The sequence below is a fragment of the Artibeus jamaicensis genome, unplaced genomic scaffold (genome assembly GCF_021234435.1).
Source record: "Artibeus jamaicensis isolate MK-2021 breed Jamaican fruit bat unplaced genomic scaffold, CSHL_Jam_final scaffold_474, whole genome shotgun sequence".
Taxonomy (NCBI): domain Eukaryota; kingdom Metazoa; phylum Chordata; class Mammalia; order Chiroptera; family Phyllostomidae; genus Artibeus; species Artibeus jamaicensis.
Window position 1 is genome coordinate 45,671,775 of NW_026522046.1, and position 21,737 is coordinate 45,693,511.

The window sequence follows — 21,737 nt, forward strand, 5'->3', positions numbered from 1 at the left end:
TGGGGCTTTGAGTTCTTGAGCCATAATGTTTTGATCTGTTCGCACCTGTTACACATATGAAGGGCAGAGCCCTAGGTGTTCACCAGGGCGGGGCCACCCAGGTATGTGGGGGCGGGGTCAGAGAGGGGCAATGGCGGCCCCCTCTGCTGCTTACCACAGCTGGGGCCTGTGAGGTCAGTCTCACTGCTCACTCCTTCACCTGGTTTATCTACGTGCAAATGTGTGATGTGACCGTGGTCAGCCTGCCACCTTGAGTCCTCACTGGGTCTGCCCATCGCAACCCCACGCCTGGGATCTGCCAACCGCTGCCCGTGCACCTGGGCTGGTCTGGCCAAGTTTTCCTACGCAACCCAGCTCTGCCAGTCACTGGCTCCGCCCCTCTTACCAGTCTGGCTGAACAGTTCGTTGTTGTCATACTTCTGTATGGTTCAATTTTCTGTGTTTTGGTTGCATTTTTTTTTTACTAAAACTTTGTTGTCTTTAAACTTGGTTGTGCAAGGAGGCAAGTGTTTCCACTTACACCTCCATCTTGGCCGGAAGTCTCTAGTTTTATTTCTTCTTACATCTGTTTGTCTCTTAAAAACTCAGCTTCAATAACCAGATGCTATTAAAACTCACCAGGAATCTAAGGTTAAACTACTACATCATATGTAGCTCTCAAAACAGCTCTGTCTCTCCGATTACAGCAAATATGCTGGTAATTATCCATGGAGCATTCTCTTCAGTGAAGATTTTAAAGAGCATCTTCTAGGGCTGCCCCCAGTGTATCTTGTACATAAGAGGTTCTCAAACTTATCAAATGAATGTCACCAGCCCTGTGACTCTAATGCAGTTTATATTCTTAATGTTGACAACCCCTGCTATAAATTCAACCAAGACAAGCCATACCAGGTTGTCATTATAGACGCAATATCTTTAGACAGAGAAGTTAGGGAAAGCACACATTTAAAGTACGTTCAACATCACTTACTAAGTTAAAACGCTTGAGTTAAAAATGAAGCATAAATTAAAAAGTGCACTTACTTAAGGTCTCCGCTCAAAGCGACGGTCTCATTATTAGATGTTACGGAACTTGTTCCAGACCCAACTAACAGAGGCTGGTTTAAAAGACAGAAACGTGACAACAATTTTCTACCTTAAAAACGACATTAAAACTGATGAATGCTTAGATAAATACTCATGCAAACTGACAATATGTGAGACTTCTCTAATTGTCTTGTGAGTAGGAACATATAACAGTAAGAGTCAGAAATAGGTTGGAATGAACATTTAGTGGCTTTCCACCACTCCAGAAAAATTTGAGTGGCACTGCATTTAAATTCCCTTCTTAGCTAAACTGAAGACAAAGAGTCAAAGACGGAAAAGTGTTATTGGGTGCTCTCACCCTCCCCGATTATTTATCCACTTTTCGGACCCTTGTCCCCCTATCTGACAGCCATGAGGAGCCCACTGTAGACTTACATTTGGGGTCTGTCAGTTCTGAGGTTCTGTTATAATGATTAGTACTCACCATTTTTACTTTCAATATTTGCTAAAAGGTTTTATTTATTTATTTTTAGAGAGGGGAAGGGAGGGAGAAAGGAGGGAGAGAAACATCCATGTGTGATCGCCTCTCCGGCACCCCCTACTGGGGACCTGGTCTGCAACCCAGGCATGTGCCTTAGACTAAGAATCAAACCAGCGACCCTTTGGTTCATAGGCCGGCACTCAATGCACTGAGCCACACCATTTTTTAAATTCAGGTAACAGCTCTACTAGTTATTGCTAACAGGAAGCATGTCTTATACAGATGAGAACACCAGGGCACAGGGAAGTCAAATAACTTGCTAAAGGTCACACAAGTAATAAAAACAGCAATAAAAAATAATAATAATTGGCAGCGAGCCATGATATAAACTCAAAAACTGCCTTGGGCACCTACTCTGTGACAGCCCTACAAAGTCCTACATGTGACAGTTGTTCTTACTCAGGAGTATTCAGAAAAGACAAAAAAACCCAGACATTTCTTCTAAGAGTTACTTATATACAACATGAACCTTAAGCTTCCTCAAACTGTAGACTGGTCAAAACATCTTTAAAGCCTACAAAGTCATCTCAACAAAATGCTGCAAAATATCCCAAGAACTGGTTAATTTACATATTCAATGACTTTAGGTAAGAATTAATACAGAAAATACTCCACACCTTTGAATCTTTGAGCTTCTTTTTCTTGCCTTTGTTTTTTGTCTTGGTAGTATGAACCTAAAAAATGGGAAAAATCACTGAACACTCAAATACATGATTGTGAAGCTACCTTATATTATAAACATACTGATTTTCATAGACTGTCATAAGCTGAATTACATAATATTTTTAACAAAAAAACCCACAACTGTGTGTCAGCTCCAATGGTATGATTTGTAATTGAAATTATGAGAAAGTTTAATGGTGTCTAATGTTACAACTAAATTACATTTGTTCCAATATTTTGAACTCATTTTCAACAAGGTTTATATCATTTCAAGTAATTAATCAGACTTTTAAAGTAATTCCAGTAATATGCCAACGGTACTTGAATGACTCTCCTTTTACTAAGGCAAACGAGTCCTTCTGCACCTGGCCAGACACTGGGGCACAAACAGTGAATGTAGAGGAAGCATTTAACCTCTCACGGGGCATGTTAGCTCTGTTTCCATCCTTAGCTGGGCCATATTTGATAGACCAGATTAAGACAAAATTTTAAGTATAGACAATCTGATCCTAAAAACCACTAAGCAAGCAATTTTGTTTGAAATCTGCCACAACCTTAAGGAACACAACTCTGGAAATATTTTAAGTTAAACTCAATTTGGAGCTACTCAAAACAAAGTCTGTTTCGCTCAAAGAACAAAACATTAAAATTTCCATCATGTAGCTGACTTTTCATTTTTTAAAAAAATCCTCATCCAGGGATGTGTTTATTGATTTGAGAGAGAGAGAGATTGATCAGTTGCTTCCCACAGGTGCCCTGACTAGGGGCTGAACCCACAGCCTTCTGGTGTGCAGGACGATGCTCCAATCAACCAAGCCACCTGGTCAGACGGTAACTTTTCATTTTTATGCCAGGAGATAATTCAAGATTTAGTTGTGAAACACCTCAGGCCATTGTCTAATGTAAGCCTCAGAGTTCGCTGACTGTGGTTCCAGTTCCGAGAGGAAGATGGAGATCAACTTTCTAATGAAACAGTGCCTGTTATCTGAAGGGCTCCAGATCTGGTCCCACCTCCGACATATGTAAAGGCTGCTCGGGCTCTCCTCTCTTCCTTCGGCTAGTACAGATTAGAACGTAACATTTATAGTGGTCAAATAACTTACTGGCAAATCATTACTGTCTTGTTTCCTTAACACGGTGCAGCGGCTGTCTGTGGGAAGACAGAGATGGTTTCGTGAGGAAACGGAACATTAAGGTTGCCCACATAATACACTAGAGCCTTAAAGAAAACCACCCCAGATCCAGTAACACGACTCTGTTCTATACCTTCTCTGGCTTTGACACAAATCTAGTATAGAAACCAAGTGAAATGACTAACTAAATGGGAAAACAACTACAAAGCACGAGAAATTTCAATCCATTTCAGTGTAATCTGAGTGCCGTCCAGGTGTCAAACTCCATGCCAGGTGCTGGGAATACACAGATGCGTAAACCAGTCCCTGCCGCCCACACACCTGTTTCAGAAAAAGACAAACTCCTGTCGCCCAGTGTGCTAATTGCCACGAAATATATAATGGGGACGGAGCGGGGGGAATAATAAAGTCTTGGAGGGGAGAGGCCCAAGGAGGGATCGGGAAGGACTTTGGGGAGGAAGGGACTCGAAATGAGCAAGCCACGGGGTGGAATGTGGCGGGAGGAACTGCATGGGCAGAGACCGGAGGCGGGAAAGCACAGGGCAGGGCACGGTAACTGGGCAGACAGGCAGCGTGATGAACCCAGACACGTGATGTGAGTTTAACTGTAGACACAACGAAGCAAGTGTTTCCCAAACAGAGCAGGGATGGGATCCGACAGATGGGCCTCAAGAGTCACGAGAGGCAATACAAGAGGACGATCTGGAGAGGGAGGGTCTAGAGGCACAGAGACCAGTGCGGAGGCTCCTGCCCTCACCCAGACACAGAAGGATCGTCACGGTCCTGGCCTCGGAGGTGGGGCTGGACAGGGAAGGACGGGGACCAGATGAAGATGGCTGGACTGACGACAAACTGGACATGGGGTGACAGGAAAAAGGAAGCTCCCTGTCTGCAGACGAGATGTACCACAACGTTATTAAATGAGATAAATTCAGGACGGAAGCGGGATATACATGGGTTCAGTCACACTGCCCTTCGAAGGCCACTTGCCTTTCTACACAGAGATTCCACCAGGGAAACACGCGACCAGAGCACAGGAGGGAGGCTGGGCCTCGCCGCGCTGGTGACATTACTGAACATCCTTTTTTACAAGATCAGTGGGCTGATTAACTTTTGAGAAATATAACCACTTCTCATGGAAGGAGATAAAACTGGAAATGTCTGAGGCAAAGGTGCAAGGCAGAGCCAAGGGACTTCGAAACCTGTCGGCCGGTCAGCTGGCCCGGGCTCCTGACGGTATGAGCGAGAGCGGAGGAACAGGCACGGCCAGATGGACTGCGCGTGTTAGGCACGGACTGCAAAAACCAGGGAAAGCGCAGAGAGGGCACGACTGTGTGCTGTTTAGTTGTCTCACTGTGTGACCCAAACAGGCCTCGGATTCGGAAGGTCGGCCCCAGGGCAGCATGTCAGTAGCAGCAGCAGCAAAGTGATGGCAGTGAACCAGGCAGCCAGGCAGTACCCAGGCCTGAGGCTGTGTCCTGGAGAGTAACGCCGTCTGCATCTGAGTGTGCTCCTTAAGAACCACAGCCTAAGTAAGCTTCAGGGCTCATTATACTGACTGCGTGGGAACTTGAAACTTCTGTATGGGGCCAGACCTTCGAATGCACACTTTAAAATGAAGAGTGCGGAATTTAAAATTCAAACGCCTAACAATAAAGTAGACTTCTGATGCTGGGGAAAGGGGAGGGGCCTCATCATAAGACATATGTGTAGTCGAAAAAATAAGAAATTCAAATTAATTTAGAATCTAAAGTGTTAGAATTTTGAAGCAAAAGAGGACCACACAGATGAAGAAATGAAGAATCAAGAGCAGCTAAGAAATTAACTCCTAGCTGTCCTATCCTGCCAAACCGGACTCCAAGCCCACGCCCCTATGAACAGGTGCCCGGACTGCCCCCGCCCTCCCCTGAGGCTGGAGGTCGCCCTGTCCCATTCCGCCTGGGACCCCACCCCACATCAGGCTTTCCTCTTCCGGGAGAACGCACATGCTCAGTCTCATCTGAGCCCACTTCATTGCCTCTCTCGCTGACCTCACTCCCACACAGCGTGTGTATTCCTCTCACTCCCTTCTGTGAAGCGTAAGACCCTCGAGGGCAGGGAGCAGTGTGAGCATTTCTGAATTCCTTCTTAACACCTAGCAGGGCCTTGAAGCGGCAGTAAAGCCAAGCTTTTTAATAACATGAACTGGGGAAGAAGCTGAGCCAGAGTCCCCTTTTCCTGGCCTATGGTTCTAGGCTCCGCCCCCCACAGCTGATATGCTGTCTGTTCTAGATTCTGCACACCTACTCTTGTGAGCCAGCATTTTCCTGACGCAAAGTAAACCACTTCTTACTAAATGCTGTCAAATGGATGTGCGATCTTCGCCATGATACTGTCAAAATACCTAAGTGAGAAGAGCACCGTGTAAGGTGCCCCTCTGAGCATCTCCACGCCACTCTGTTCAGCAGAGTAAAAACATTTTATGACATGAGGAAAAATTACTATTCTTAATAGCTGGCCTCCCCAAATAAGCCGGTTTTGCCAGAACAATTTTCACTATTTCTTAGATGTATTTAAATAAATTAGGTCCTCCACAGATTCCCCACCCCCCTCCCCAAAGACTCGGTTGAATGCAAACCCGGCCCACATACCCATGATGTCGAAGAACTCGTCTAGAGCCGGGTGCAGAGCCGGGAACTTGTCTCTGTGCTCCTCCAGCAGCCAGATCAGGAACCGGGCGTCCTCCGATGACCCCGGCTCGCAGAAATACTCGAGCTTCTTTCCTTCGATCGATTTCAGCTTGTGGCCGTATTTCTCATTCCAGAGGAAAGTCATGATGCTGAAGTCGAGGTCCTTAAGAGCCGCTCCATGACGAGAGAAAAAAGACCCTGCCGCATCTAAGCCTGTAATAAAAACAAAGCCCGAGTCAGGAGGGAAAATCGTGGACTGTGACAGCACCTTCACCCCATCTTTGGAAATGGTTCCATTATGATTTGCTTACAGTGCAGAGAAAACATGCAAACACTTGAGAACAAAGTAGTGTAAGCTACTACGCATTTCAGAAGCACCATTCAACAGACATGCCAATTATAGTGTCATCTGTTAGTTGAGCAAGGTGGGCTGAAGGCTTCTATTATTCATTATTTTTATTAGACTCACGAAAAGAAAGGCATTGAATTCCTTTAAAAATAATGCAGTAACTTTTCACTAATTCATAATGACTTTCATTCCAATTAGTACAAACTAGCAAGATTTTGCAATGCTTTCCCACATACACTCCACAGTAACAACACATCAGTAATATGGAAAAGCTTCCCAAATGCCTTTAAAACAGGAAATGGATAAACTCCCTCCTCAACATCTCCAAGAACTGCTCCATATTCCCCGAACTATCATGGCCCCCAACAAAGCCAAGGCATTCACCATTCCTGGTTTATTCCTCCTTTTCAAACCAGAAAAAGGGTGGCTGCAACCCCATACTCTGCCAAGGGAAGTATGGCGAACCCTGGCTACTCAGTAACTCAGCCACAGAGACAGAGGCAAAGGTTAGCTCTGCCCCCCTCCCACAAGCCTCGTCTACGGCACAGTCACCTCTTACAGGGGCCATAGGTTCTCTGCCAGCCAATGAGGCCAACCACTGAGTCCCAGTCACCCTGCATAGCTGCTTCTGCCAGAGGAAAGAGCCGGCAGGCTCTTTCACGTTGCATGAAAAATTGTGGTTGTCGAACCCCAGAATCAAGGACCACATAAAATACTTATACAGCACCAGGTTTGAGGGAACCGCCTTTGAAGAAATACTGCACGCCCATGCCCCATCCGAGGCTCACATCAGAGCGCCTGCTCAGGGAGCGGAAGCAGAACACACCCAGCACTGAAACGTTCCCTTCCTCCCTCTCCACCTCCTTGTCCCTCCCCCCACCTGCATATAAATGGACCTCTCGTGTTAAACATGCATACGATGTGACCAACTTTCTGGGGGAAGAAAGTAAAATTCCAGAAAGTGAAAATCACTGGCTTTTAATAAATGTGAGCTTTTACATCAGGGCTATAGCACAGCCTGAATAATTACCTTGCTTGAATCATTTTACAGCTTTGAATAGAAGCTGCGACTTTAAATAGTATGCGTATACTCATGGAAATGAAACCTTTACTCTTCAGAATAAATGTGAACTGTATCCAAAGCACACATCCCCGTTCTCCTGTTTGCGAGCTGTAAGTTCAAAGGCTGCTGCCTACCTCAATGGGCAGTGGCGGGCACTCCTGCCCAGGTTAGCACAACCAGGGCAGCCTACTTTTCTGGTCTGGCTTACAGAGCAGGTGAAAGTAGGAAGTAATTTTATAACTGACGTGCTGGGTTGTTAATAGATGCCAAGGTCAACTGTCACTTCAGGGTAATTTTCTGGGAGCAGAAACCCACAGAACCCAGTGCCACGCTTGCTGCCCTCTTCAATGTTTCAACCCAGAAATTTGCCACGTCTCTTCTGCCCCCTAGAGCCCCACCAGCCCAAGTCTCTAAGAATTCTGGCAGGTCGGTGGCTCGTGGAGGCCTGGCAGGCTGACTCTGGACCACAGGTCACTGCAAGGTCCTGCTCTGCCGCGGCCCTTTTACCTGACAGCTGCCAACTGAACCATCTACTGTGCAGGCCAGCTGCCATCAGTCACGCAAATAAACAGGGCCCAGGTGAGTGCCAATAAGTCACCTTCCCGTGCTAGACAACCAGCCTGCCTGAGGACCTTGGGCAAAGACCCTGCATGGGCCGGGGGGGGGGGGGTCTTCCTCAACCAAATTAGCAAAATCAGGACAGAGTAACAGTTTTACAACCCTGTGGTTTACAACCCGAGTGTTTTTCTCCTAATCGTTACATATGGATTACTCCTGTACAGATCTGCCTCAGGTGATGCAATCCTAAACAATCAGTTCCATCCACACTTCCCTGTCAATTTCTCAGTAAGGACTCAGGCTGCAGAACCACACAGTCCCAGAGGGCCCGGACACATGGCTCCTGAGGGTGCCCTGCACTTCTGGCTGGGCCTTGTATGTCTAGTTTACACACTTACAAATACTTTAGCATAGCACAGGACTGGATTCTGTAACTAACTGAACTGCGCTGTGTGTGTAACTTTAAAAAATGTATACTGTAACCCCTCTATAAAATAATGTAAAAATGGTGAGTTGGGGAAACAGTAATTTTAACCACACCAAGTGGCAGTCCTACATTTTAAAAAACCACAAATGACAACAGGAAAATAACACAGGACTCAGAGGCCTCACATCTGCCCTTCCTACTGAACTGCATCTCTAGAGTGAATGACATACCAAAGCTATTAAGTTTCTGGATCCAGGTGGCCAGTTTTGGCTCCATGTCACTGAGCTTGCTCAAAACGTGCAGAAATATCCTTGTTTTGACTCTGTTCTTTTGTCGAATCAAGTGACGAATGACATAGTCCACCGCTTCATTCAGAAAATTCCGGCTGGAGAAACAGGTGGTGTAGTCTTCCGTGCTGAGGACCTTCCAGGACAGCAGCTCCTTGAGCAGCTTGGAGGCGTCCTGCACGCCGGCCTGGATCTTGTCGGCAGACAGCTTGATGCACTGCAGAATCCTGTCGTCCAGCAGCTCGCACTGCCGCGCCCGGGCTGCAGATTCTAAGGACGAGCAACAGCGGTCAGTGCCAGCGAGCAGGAGGGCCAACCGGCACAGGCGGACACTCAGAAAGAAACGCTGCGACGTAACCTAACATAGACATGACTTGGATTCTTCATGGTGTTGGAAATAAACAACTCAAGAAATGTTGAATTAGGATGATAAATACAGAGTGGGGCAAAAGTTAGTCGACAGTCGTTCATACGGAAAGTACAGTGATTAATGAATGATAGAAACATAAGCTCTGCAGCACATACTTACAACTGTAAACCTGCTTTTGCCCCATGCTGTATTTACCAACACCTTTGAAAAAATATGAAAATTCACATTAAGTAAAATGTATCAAAAGCACCTTTTCTTTTTCACTCTGTACCACTCATCCTACATCTGAAATTTTAGTTCCTCTCAAATAAGGTTACTTCCCTCAACCATCCTAACCCAGGCTCATTAACTATTCAGAATTTGTATTCAATAAACATGTTTACTCATTAAGAATGCAAAGGGTTTTTTTTTTAGTTGAAGTGATGATTTATTCAGTCATAGATTCAATTTACATTTGGTAGTTCTCATTACATTATTCATGTAATTGTTGGATCTTAAATTGCAGACCTGCGAACTCACTGGTGACAAGCTGGAAAACATCTCAGGAATCCATCTTCCCCACCCGCTCATCTCCCTAACGGATGTACATTTAGCCTCTTGAAGCACCCAAAGCTAAAACACCAACATTCACTGAAAACTTCAGCAGTAAAGATCATTTTCATTGACTTGTAGAACATTAATGGAATATGAGATGAAAAATAAAAGACAGCAAGAGGAAAAACTTCACTTTAAAGAGAGTCACTGTTGTAGAAAGTAAGTTGCTCCGGCCCGTCTGGAAGTGAGCACGCGGCGCAGCAAGCCCACAGAAACTGCCATCACCAGGGATGGGCCCCACACTGACCACAGAACGGGCAACAGAAGTTTAACTAGCGATCTCTACGGCACCTCCCACGAACAGCTTCTTCACTTAAAGTCAGCATTATCCCAGCATTAATTATTCCAGTGCACTGTTTCAGAACTTAAATCACAGAGCGAAGTCTACAGACCACTGTCAAACACACGAGACTCGTGCTGGACGTCATTTCTGCCTTCAGATCAGGGATGAGGAACCCCCAAGTCTGCCCCAGGCTGGTGGCCGGGCAGTGTTTTGAATCCCCGTGTACTGCTTCCAAAATCAGTGCCATCTACACCACCCCAGCCCGCAACAGTATTAAAATATTCACTGAAATCTAAATTTCAACTCAGTGGCAACATAAGGCTCAGGAAGATGAGTATTTGTATTCACAGTTTAAGCGACAACACACTCTTTTCATCAGCCTTGGACCCCTGCGTACCTTTCTGCTCTTCAGGTTTGGGTGCGTTGCTTTCCCTTAAGTCTTCTTCCAATCTTTCCTGTGCTAATTTTTTTGCTTCCTGTTTCTGGAGCTTCCTCTTCACTTTTTTGTCTTCTTTCAGTTTTTGCTTCTCTAGGCTGATAAACATGTACAATTAATGATAATTCACCTTTGTTATAAACTCAATGAACTATTTTCCTTTGCCTACTATACAAACCATTTCTAACCGGGAAGTTGAAGTTTTCCTTTTTAATTAGAACTTAGCCTGCGTGTTCTGTTTAATATCAAAAGCTGCTGACGTGCTCAATTCAGTCAATCTAATGGTACATTTCATGGAAACAGGAAGTGATGTTTAATTAAGGATGGCGTATATAGATTGCACAAATATTATTTCCATGTTTTTAAGTTCCTGCTTAGGGTAAATAGCAGTAATAAAAATTACTCTGCAGGGTAATACACATAAGCATTCATTTCAAAGAAAGACCCTACAGTACAGTATTATTTTCACATCCTAATAATGGCCCACGACACTGGACTCTGGTTGATATGGTTACCACGAATGCTCTTCAACAAACAACCCTTTTCATCGTTTCTTTTGCTTTTTCTTGGTCGCCAATGAATCACTTATTAGAATGGAAAACAAGAGGCAGGACCACAAATAAAAGCAAAGTGGACTGTAATTATCTGATGTGAACAAGAAGACACAACGAAGGGAATAATTTTGGCAGTACACTGAGTATTTCAGTGTGAGAAATAAGTAACTGGTTCAAAATGTTTGCTGAAGAAAGAGAAAAAAATAGGCTTTTGGAATTAAGAGTTTAAACAACTGACAGTTATGCATACGATTTTTATGTAACTGACAAATCTACTAATCAAATGTCATTTCACAGCAGTAAATGCCATAATTTTTCTTACAAATTCAATCACTAAATAAAATTTCTGATCCAAGTTTTCAGTATTTAATCATTCCAGGCTATTTCTCTTTAAGTTTTAAACATCTATAAAAATCATTTTGAAACCATTTACTTGGACACGTGTACACAGCCAATTTAAAAAAATAGCATAATTTAGAAATCTGTGTTTAATAGAATTATTGTGAACTATATTATCAAGCTACTGATGTAGTTAAAAATCTTACCTAGAACATTTCTGTTTCAGAACAGGTCTTGGAGGAGCCTTTTCTTTTACGACCTTGTATTCAAACTTTAAATAAAACAAAGACATCCAAAATTTGTCTCATATTTCTAAGACATAAAGCACAAAACCACACGTAACAAGTATTGCAGAAGCACATCATCAATGTTCAATTTGACAGAGAACAGTGAGGATGTTCTGACCCACACACAAACCCAGAAAACTTCAGCAAAACAATTTGCTGAAAAGAAAGGAGACACACGTTAGCAAGAATTTTTTTTTTTTTTTACAAAAAGTAAACTGACATCAAATAAACTACAAATATCCTAACAATCAACTCCCATCACCTCCATGAAGACCGGTTAAAGGTAATCCCTCGAGACACTCTTCCCCTCCTGAAGGACCCCCACTCCCCAAACTCCCAAAAGTTAACCTGGGCTTCAGAGAACCAGATTAAAAAAAAGAGTAACAACAGTAAAACTAACATGAAAAAGCCTCATTTTCCTGTTGGGAAATGAAAGAATGGGAGACTCCCTCACTGCAAGGAAGCATCCTCACACCCTAACCGTTCCTGTATTTTCTGAAATTAAGTAACTGTTTCTAGAAAAGAGAAGGTCCAAACTGTACAGCTTTCAGACGTTTAAACCGTGCTTTAACAGGTGCAAGCATTCTGGTTATCCATTTAATGCGGTTTTCCTTTAAGAGATACTTACTTCACATTTAACTTGACCCCGACTGCTGAAGATGATAATCTTAGAAATGATGCCTTTACAGTCAGGGGTAAGACAAATTCCTTGCAGAAAATCCTATTTGATTAAAAAAAAAAGTGCTATAGATCAGAACAAATCTGTACATGTATACCATTTTAACGAACAGTTAAAATATGGTCGAAAACGTCCTTCAGGGAGGCAGCGAAAGTCCCTGCTCACTGCCATGTGACTTTCAGAGACTCCCAGTAGGAGGAACACCGGCTATCAGGTCGACCACGTGACTTGCTTTCATCAACACAAGGAGCACTGACATGACAAGCGCCATGTCCCAGCAAAAGCTTGAGGAAACACTGAATGGACTCGCCATTGACCTTCACCCTCTGCCAAGGGAATGCCTCCCGGGCACCCTCGACTCAGGCAGAAAGAACACGACCAGCGACTGGAGCTGCTGCACCCCAGCCCTGGCCAGCAGCTGCAGAGCCTCGGGACAAGTCACACACATATGATGTCGTGTGTCATGAGACAGTTGGGTTGTCTGTTATTCAGTGTATCCTCCTGAGATGGCATACAGAGGGAGTATGTCAACTCACACATGTGGTTAAGACCACTAAGGGAACGCGTATAGTTAGAGAAACTCAGTTAAGACAAGACAGAGACATAGCAGAAGTGACTCAATGGCAAATTACCTTATGTGAAAATGTATAAAGTGTAAGACAGTCTCTCTATCAAACTTGAGTAATTCCCATTGCTAACAGACATAAGTACCTTATTTTTTCCCCAGTACTGACAGGGGTTTACATGAGGCTGTACAATATAGCAAAAGGTTTTCTTTTTTTCCTAAGTCCCTAGCTTATATAAGTCACAAACAAATTCTATGAATACAAATAAGATTTTAAAACTGTGCCTTCTCAGTTAACATCATTCTTTTGCTAATTAGAGGGAAACCACAATAAGAAGTGAAAGTATAAAATTTAAGGTGATTCTTTAGTAAAAATTATCTCATTAAGTTTTGGTAGAAAACAAAAAATTTGAGAGCCCAATCGTACATCATAACTTTAAAGTACTTACATGAAAGATACCTGAAGAGCTAAAACTGTCATTGCATAATTTAAGACCTGTCTTTTAAAATTGGACATAAAAATTTTGATTTTTTGATCCTAACATTCCCAATGTAAAAGTTGATTAAGCAATTTATTGCAGATCTTTATGGCTATTGCCTTCGGAGTTGTACTAAATAAAAGTAAAAGCTGATTTTCCACTTTATCATTCAAGTTTTCATTTAAAACTTTCTGATTATGCCCAGTATGTACAGGAAGGAATTTACACTCAGGACATTCTCCTACGATTCTCAGTGGGGGTGGAATATCAACACACAACAAGCATGAGAGAAAATCCAGATAATCTTATTAGCCTTACCTTGTCAATTTTATCATTGTAGGTGGTCGTTTTTAACTTCTTCCAACAGTTTATGTGAAATTCTATTTTGCAGTACTGGCAACAGCTGATTCTTATAAAACCCTGGGGGTTTAAACATTTTCAAATTCACATTTAATTAATCCTCTCTCTCTTTCTCTCTCTGACACATACACAGACTCTGATTCATTCACATGCACACTGAGATAAAGAGCAAGCTATTTCCATTCATCCAGCAGACATAACTAGACATCACCTTTCCTTTCGGGGAGTCCAATACTTCGATATCCCAATGCCTGGTGTCAGATATACAGGGTTTGATTGACAGATTCATTTTAAGTTTACAGCTGCATTATCCTCTACCGTGTATAAAATATTTTATAAACATTATTTTATCTGCTTGAACCAGAGCCAGTGCCAAAATGGGCAGCTATTATCTTCTTCTTTCGGTTAAAGATTTTATTTATTTATTTTCAGAGAGGGGGAGGGAAACATTGATTGGTTGCCTCTCACACACCTCCAACTGGGGACCTGGCCCACAACCCAGGCATGTGCCCTGACTGGGAATTGAACCAGTGACCCTTCGGTTCACAGGCTAGCACTCAATCCACTGAGCCACACCAGCCAGGGTGGGCAGCAATTATCTTCATAATAAACTAAGGACCAGTAACTTATTTACACAATTAAGTGCCAGACTTGGTCTCAAACTTAGTTTCCGAGAGATCACAGTGGCCTTTAGATTCTTAGAGTCAAATTTTACAAGAAATCAGAATTTCGGCAAATCAGAGGTGACCGCCTCATTTTACTCCCAGTGCTCCGGGGAGCAGGCAGTTTACGACGCCGTTAGGCAGCCTGCCTTCTCCGGTCACACCAGGCCCCCAGAGTGGGTTCAGCAGCTCTGGGCTCCCACGTGAGATGACGCAGACCTGCAGAAGGCCAGCCGAGGGGATGGACGACGGGACATCAGACTGCTAGCAAGCCAGGGGACGTGGGTGCCTCCAAGGACAGGACTTGCGCCAAATCCACTTTAAGGCACAACTGTGCCTCATTAACTTCCTACTGTACACTCGTTATTTACCTTGAAGTCTGGGTCTGTTATGTAGATCTGGACCTTGGAGGCCCCGCAGCAATTCTGATAGGAACAAACGGCATCTGGCACTGGGGGGAACCTGCATTCTTCGATGAATTTCTCTAACAGCGTCTAGAACACGAATAAACACAAAAACCCTGCTACAACACCAATTCGTCAATCAAAATGCTTGAGATTTCAATAATCACTTGCCACAGAAATATTTTCTGCATAGGAATGGCAATGTTTTTTTAGCCAGGAAAAAACTACACACCACTTTTAACTTTCTCCTTGTAGAAGGAGGCTCATGCAAACATGTCGAGAGAGAATAATGAGGGGGGGTGGGCAAGGACTAAAAATTTTTTTCAGAATTTCAAAGTCAGAATCAAAATTTCACCCCACTGAAACCATCAAACCCCATCTCACAACATCTCTCAGAAACCTCCTCACAGCCTTCAGAGGGAGGCAAATAGGTAGCATAAACCCTTGGACTCCACTCTTCTCCTCCATCCCAGCGGCACCTCGCCCAGGGTCCACTGCTCTCAGCCGCCTGCCTCCCCGACCCCGGCCACCTGAGCTGTCCCCTGCAGAACTAGCCCACTGCCCCAGGTGCCTCTGTGAGACTCACGCCACGCTCCTGGAGCTGGCTTGTGTCATAAATAGCCCCATGCCTCCCTCCCAGCCTGGTCTAAAGAGAGGAAGACCCGGCAACCCTTGTGTTTTGTGTTTCACTCCTGGTAGCGCCGGCTTCAGGTGAGGCGTCATCCGCATACTGCGCGATTCAGTGTTCGCAGCATTGACGACCATCACCACAATCCAGGTTTACGTTTTCATCACCGAACAAGAATCCTCAGACCATCAGCAGCCCCTCGCCATTTCCCCAACCCCTAGCTCCTCACAACCACTAACCTTTTCTGTCTCTAAGCAGATGTGCCTATTCTGAGTCCCAGTTTCCTTCCCATCACTATTGGTTTCCCGTGCATTTCCCTTCATTTCAATTAGTTTAGCCTTCATATGTTCCTCTAATTTGTGACTAAAATCAACCAATTCTGTAGCATCCTGATCACCAGTGTTTTGAACTGTGCATCAGATAGTTTGGCTGTTTCTCTGTCGCTTAGGGTTAATCAGCTCCAGGGCTTTGAGTTCTTGAGTCATGTTTTGTTCTATTCTCGCCTGTTACGTATGAGAAGCAGAGCCTTAGAAGTTCATCAGGGCGGGGCCAGCCAGGTCCCTGGTTTGTGACGCTGTATGTGGGGGCGGGGTCAGAAAGGGGTCACCCAAGTCGCTGGGTTGTGACGCTGTATGTGGGGGCAGGGCCAAAGTGGGACAATAGCGGTCCCCTCTGCTGCCTTCCGCAGCTGGGGCCTGCAAGGTCTGTCTCACTGCTCACTCCTTCACTTGTTTATCTGCGCGCGAATGTGTGACCTCTGTCAGCCCACCGCCTTGCACCCTCACTGGGTCCGCCTGTTGCCACCCCACACCTGGGATCCGCCCACAGCTGCCTGCGCACCTGGGTTGGGGGATCTTCCCTGCTCCACTGTTGGCTCTGCCCCTCTTACCGGTCTGGCTGAACGGTTCCTTGTCGGACTTCTGTATAGTTCAATTGTCTGTGGTTTGGCTGCGTTTTTGTTGCTAAAACGTTGTTGTTTTTAAACTTGGTTGTGCGAGGAGGCACAGTGTTTCCACCTACGCCTCTGTCTTGGCGGAAGTCCCTGAATTTACAATTTTACGTTGGGCGGCATTCACAGCCATATGGGGCCACATGCAGCCGATGAGCTGCAGGCTCAGATGTGCCTATTCTGGAAGTTTCATATGAAGGGAATCGCAGACTATGTGGCCTCTTGTCTCTGGCCTCTTTCGCTTAACGTAATGTTTTCAAGGTGCGTTCGTGTTGCAGCACAGATCAGTACTGCAATTCCTTGCTGCGGCTGAGTAATATTCACTTGTATAACAGACTACATTTTATCATTCATCAGTTGATGGACAGTTTAAAAAAGATTTTATTTATTTATTTTTAGAGAGATGGGAAAGGAGAATGAAAAAGAGGGAGAGAAACATCTATCAGTTGCCTCTCGCATGCCCCCAGCTGGGGACTTGGCCAGCAAACTAGGCATGTGCCCTGACCAGGAATCAAACTGGTGACCTTTCACCTTGCAGGTGGTCGCCCAAGTCGCTGAGCCACACCACTCAGGGCTGACGGGCACTTTTTGATTATTGTGAACAATGTTGTTACAAACATTTATGTAGATGGTTTTCTGAGATTGTGTCTTTTCTCTTGTATATATGTAGGAGAGGAATTTCTGGGTCACATGATAACTCAGGTTTTATTTACTCATTTCTAGAGAGAGGGCAAGGGAGGAATAGAGAGGGAGAGAAGCATTGATGGTGTGAGAGAAACACTGATCAGATGCCTATCAGATGCCCTCTACCGGGGACCTGGCCCTCAGCCCAGGCATGTGCGCCAACCAGGAATCAAACCAACAACCCTTCAGTTCACAGGCTGGCATTCATACTGCTGAGCCACACCAGCCAGGGCTATTCCTATAACTTCTTGAAAGATCACATCTTGTGGCTACTGTTTAATTAGATTAGTTGTCTTATTGTTGAGTTGTAAGAGCTGACCTCTGTGCTTTTAAAAGCCCTGGTCAAAAGCAAGTTCTTCGTCCACGCCAGGGTTCACAACTAAAGGTCTGTCCTAGTCAACTCACACACAATAAGTTTCTCGATAACTAGCAAAGCATCCTAAGCTTCTGGATATAAGACTAATATTAGAATTCTGAGTCTCCAAGGACCATCTCAATATGTAGAGCAAACATAGCGCAAGAACGATGTTATACCTTTCTCTAAGGACAGCAGACCATTCTGCTTAATAAATAATGCACGCTGGGGTCAGAATGCCTAGACTTGGGCCAGCTCCACTGCTTCCTGCCTGGTTAACCTTCAGTTTGTTTAGCCTCTAAACTAACCTGCCTCCTCTGTAAGATGGGAATAATCACAGTCCTCACCTGGTCCGACTGCTGTAGGATTAAAGGTAATAAAATATGGCGGATGTGTGACCAGCACACAGAAACCATTTAGTAATGGCCAGTGAGTCTTACCAGTCTTTAAAAGGCACATGCCAGTGGGGGGCTGAGGACAGAGGGCTCTGACCTCTTTATCATCTGATACCCGGGTCAGCGAGGGCAGACGTGTCAACAGTTAGTAAGAAGCGTTCTGCAGAAATAGTTACCTTTATTTTCCCTGGCTGACTCTCTTCAATGACCACATTACTTGTGGGCCAAGTCAACACTCCAGGAAGTCTGTAAATCAAGGCTTTTGCCTGTTCAAAGTGATTAAGAGCTTCACCAAACCTAGTCATAATTATGAAGGAAAAAGGTATTAAAAGATGTTACGTGAGTTTTCATTCCCCGCAACGAAAGTCAGAGATTTCACGCTAACTAGTAAGAGCACATCTGATAAATCACTGCATAAAACGGTCAATGTAACCTGCATTTTCTTTAGTGTTACCGGCTCATTAAATCAAACACCAATCTGCCTGGAGACTGGCTTCACCGTGGGAGGCACACTAGTCCTCTGAAGCTGTAACTTTCCTGAAGTTTCCAACAACTAAAACAAAAAATTAAACAACCTGCTTGTTCCATTTTTATGTCCTGTCTAGTAAACAAATGAAAGTAGACTCTCGTGGAGAAATGGCAACTCTCCTCTACTCATTTAACCACACGTGGGGAAAGGTTTTCGTTGTTTTAAACTTGACTCTATTAGGACATCTAAAGTAAAAAATCTCCTGCTGAAAAATGTTTTAAATAGAGTGTATTCTGGACATCTTTCTTCAACCATAAAGCAGTGAATCATTTTGCTGAACAAATGCGTATGTGAATTTTTAACTAGAAATATGGAGTGTTTTAATCTAATCTGACTCACGGTTTTAAAAGCATGTCCCTGGATTCTCGTAGTCCATTCAACAAAAGACACTAAAATATTGTATTACAAAGTTAACCAATCTTTACTCTTCTCTTCAGACTAGAGAAGGAATAGAATTTTTCCTTCTTTTTCCAACCTGAAAACGATTCCCAGTTAAAGAACTTAAGTTTGCCTACAGCGCTCCGTCAGCAGGACGGTCACGAACAGCAGGACTGAAAACCACCACCTGCACATGAGGCATCGAACCCCATTATCTGATTTTGAAATGAAAGTCTAAATTCCTTCGACATGCAGAATTTTTTGTTTACTACAATCCCAGTGATTTCACACATCTGTGCTATTTTTCTATACCTTAAGAATACTGCACATGACCACAGCATTAAATAGGTCTACCCTAGACTGTTCACACTAAACTTGGAAATCAACTCCATTGGCTATCGCAACACGGATCACTAAACCCTCACTTCTCCTGTCTCTACCTGACTCTCAATACGGTTTAGCCTGTCGAGACAGTAACTTCAGGAAATACAACTTTCCTTAATCTTTAAAAATCTATACAGGAGGTTCTAGGCACACTCTAAGACTGGATTCCCAAGAATACCAATGGTTTGATAAAATTTCCCCTAAAAAGTCAGATGAACATAACTGAAGATAGCTAACAGTCATACATGACATTCGATCATTCAACGCTTCTTTACAAAGTAATCTAACATACCTACATCATACTAGGTACAAGCGGCAGGACCAGGGAGATATTTTTTTTATTTCATTATTATTTCAGCTGTCCTTTTTTTTAAAAATTTAGTTATTTTTCAAGTACAGTTTTTTTGTCTATTTCTCCCAGGGAGATATTTTTTAAAGCTCAAGGAGCAATCCTGTCCTCTGAGGTTCATAGCAATTTTGGGAGATGAGACATGGAAAACTTGAGCAACAGCTACATACTAAACCTTAAGTAAGGATTCCAGCTGTAATATAAATTCAGAGAAGAGATTTCTATTCCTAACTCATGATGTCTTTGAACATATATGTACCTTGTATTAGGACAATCTTCATATAAGCTTTTTGAGCAAATAGATATTTAACCAAGAATTAAACAATCAGACTTGTAAAGCATTAATTTACAACAATTCAGTCACCAATTAAAATGACACACACCAAAAGATAAAATATAAAGGCCTTTGTGTCAAATTGGTCTCTTACTGAATTTTTTAAAAAAGATTCATTTAACGAGAACTAAGGGGGGTGGAAATGGGAGGGAGGTGGGGAGCAAGGGGCGGGGGAGGCTGGGATGGGAAAAATAGACACAAAAAACTGTACTTGAAAAATAACTAAATAAAATTTTTTAAAAAAGATTCATTTATTTTTTTTTTAGAGAGAGAGGAGAAGGGAGGGAGAAAGAGAGGAAGAGAAACATAAATGTGTGGTTGCCTCTCGCATGCCCCCTACTGGGGACCTGACCTAAAACCCAAGCATGCACCCCTACTGGGAACTGAACCAGCGAACCTTTGGTTCACAGGCTGGTGTTCGTAGGCTGGCGCTCAATATACTGAGCTACACCAGCCAGAGCTGAATTTCTTATTGGATTCAAAATTAGGAAGCATTAGGAAGTGATATGATTCCCCTTACTTTACTATTATTAAATGCCAGTCCTCAAAGTAAACATAATTGTTATAGCGTATCACAGATATTAAGATAATTCCAGAAAAGGGCTCATCCCACATTACACTTTGAATAAATTACCAGCCTGGAACATAAACTAGAATGGCTTCTACAAACCTGTTTTTTTTCAGGTATACTTTTCCAATTCCACAGTAGGCCAAGCAATCAAGGCCCTCGTTGGGGTAGAATTCAATCATCCTCTTAAATTGGCCCTCAGCTTCAGATAATTCCTTTAATGGACAGTAAGAACACAATGGTCACTGACGCAGGAAAAGAAATGCTGCAAGCCTTTTTCTTATCTGAAGGTTGATTGTTTTGTGTGCGACATTAAAAACGATCTGCCCAAAATTTCTATGGAAAAACTGTACCGTCTGCATTTCATTTTCTTAGCAATTGTACAAATGTTGACCCTATGAATGCTCACGACCAAAGCGATCCAGCTCCAGGATGAGAAGCTGCCACTGAACACATCAAACCGCCCAGCAAATGAGCACATACCAACACACCGCAAGGGCCCAGGAGCTGGGGCCCAGCACCCGGTGGGACTTCAGGGTAAAGTGACCGATTCGGACACCAAGACACTGTCATGTCCATCCTGGTGCTGTGGCCTTAACGTGCACAGGCATTCCAATGATGTCACCGTGTTTTTGTGGCATAAGACAGACAAATGCTCCACCTTAAAAATAGCTCTTTAATAACAGCTTTGCAGAGCTTAGAGTATATTCTTTAAAATATTGTCAACTGTGGAAACCTCTGTGCTTTCCGTGAATTCTGTTTTGAAAATCTCCAGAGACACTTAGCTCTAGACAACACAGCTGTAACCCAATCGTGGGTGGGAAAGGAAATGCCACTGTAACATGGAGCCCACCAGCAGCCCTGTGCCCGGCTCCAAAGAACGCATTCCAAAACCGTTTCCAGCAAGGGCTGTACTGGAGCAAAGGTCCTGCTTCCTTCCGGGGCCACCCCAGATGATGAAATTCTTTTCAAGGTTCAAGTTCTATCATACCCGCTTTTTTTCCTTTAATTAGTCTCACTGCTTCAGAGTAAGTATAATAAACTACCTCTTTAATTCCAATAAGCAAAACATAACATTTATTATTCTACCATGAATAAAAGAATTGAGATCGTGAACTTCATCTCCAACAATCTAAAAAATAGGTCTTAATGAAAGACACCCAGACCAAGGAAACAAGCCACAAGGAAAATGAACCTCAGGCGCCGTGGACCACTGGGAGGATGAACGCGGAATAATGACCTGATGCTTGTTCAGCATCCTTGAGCCTTCATCCAGCCAAGGAAGCTTGGAGCCCAAGTTGGTGGCACGAATATATTATACACAAGGTAATTCTAGAGCCATTTCAACCTTTACCAAAAACTCAAAACCACAGAAAGCAAAATATAGCTATGTGGTTATGGAAGACTGCAGTCTGGGAAATAAGAAAATATCCAGGTACTCAGAGCAAAGAGGTAT

At 43.7% G+C, this 21,737-nt stretch overlaps 1 protein-coding gene across 6 annotated transcripts in view; it reads right to left on the reverse strand.

Moving 5' to 3' along the window:
* Positions 1-21,737, reverse strand: part of TTC3 (tetratricopeptide repeat domain 3) — a 108,361-nt gene that overhangs the window by 37,700 nt on the left and 48,924 nt on the right. For all 6 annotated transcript variants that reach the window (XM_053657997.1, XM_053657996.1, XM_053657999.1 and 3 more), the window contains 12 exons: positions 20,384-20,496; positions 17,916-18,036; positions 14,696-14,818; positions 13,621-13,722; positions 12,208-12,300; positions 11,499-11,563; positions 10,361-10,497; positions 8,660-8,986; positions 5,994-6,245; positions 3,334-3,380; positions 2,185-2,241; positions 1,024-1,097 (listed from right to left, as the gene is read on the reverse strand). In XM_053657997.1, the coding sequence (XP_053513972.1) occupies positions 1,024-1,097; positions 2,185-2,241; positions 3,334-3,380; positions 5,994-6,245; positions 8,660-8,986; positions 10,361-10,497; positions 11,499-11,563; positions 12,208-12,300; positions 13,621-13,722; positions 14,696-14,818; positions 17,916-18,036; positions 20,384-20,496 (1,511 nt within the window). The remainder of the gene's footprint in view (positions 1-1,023; positions 1,098-2,184; positions 2,242-3,333; positions 3,381-5,993; positions 6,246-8,659; positions 8,987-10,360; positions 10,498-11,498; positions 11,564-12,207; positions 12,301-13,620; positions 13,723-14,695; positions 14,819-17,915; positions 18,037-20,383; positions 20,497-21,737) is intronic.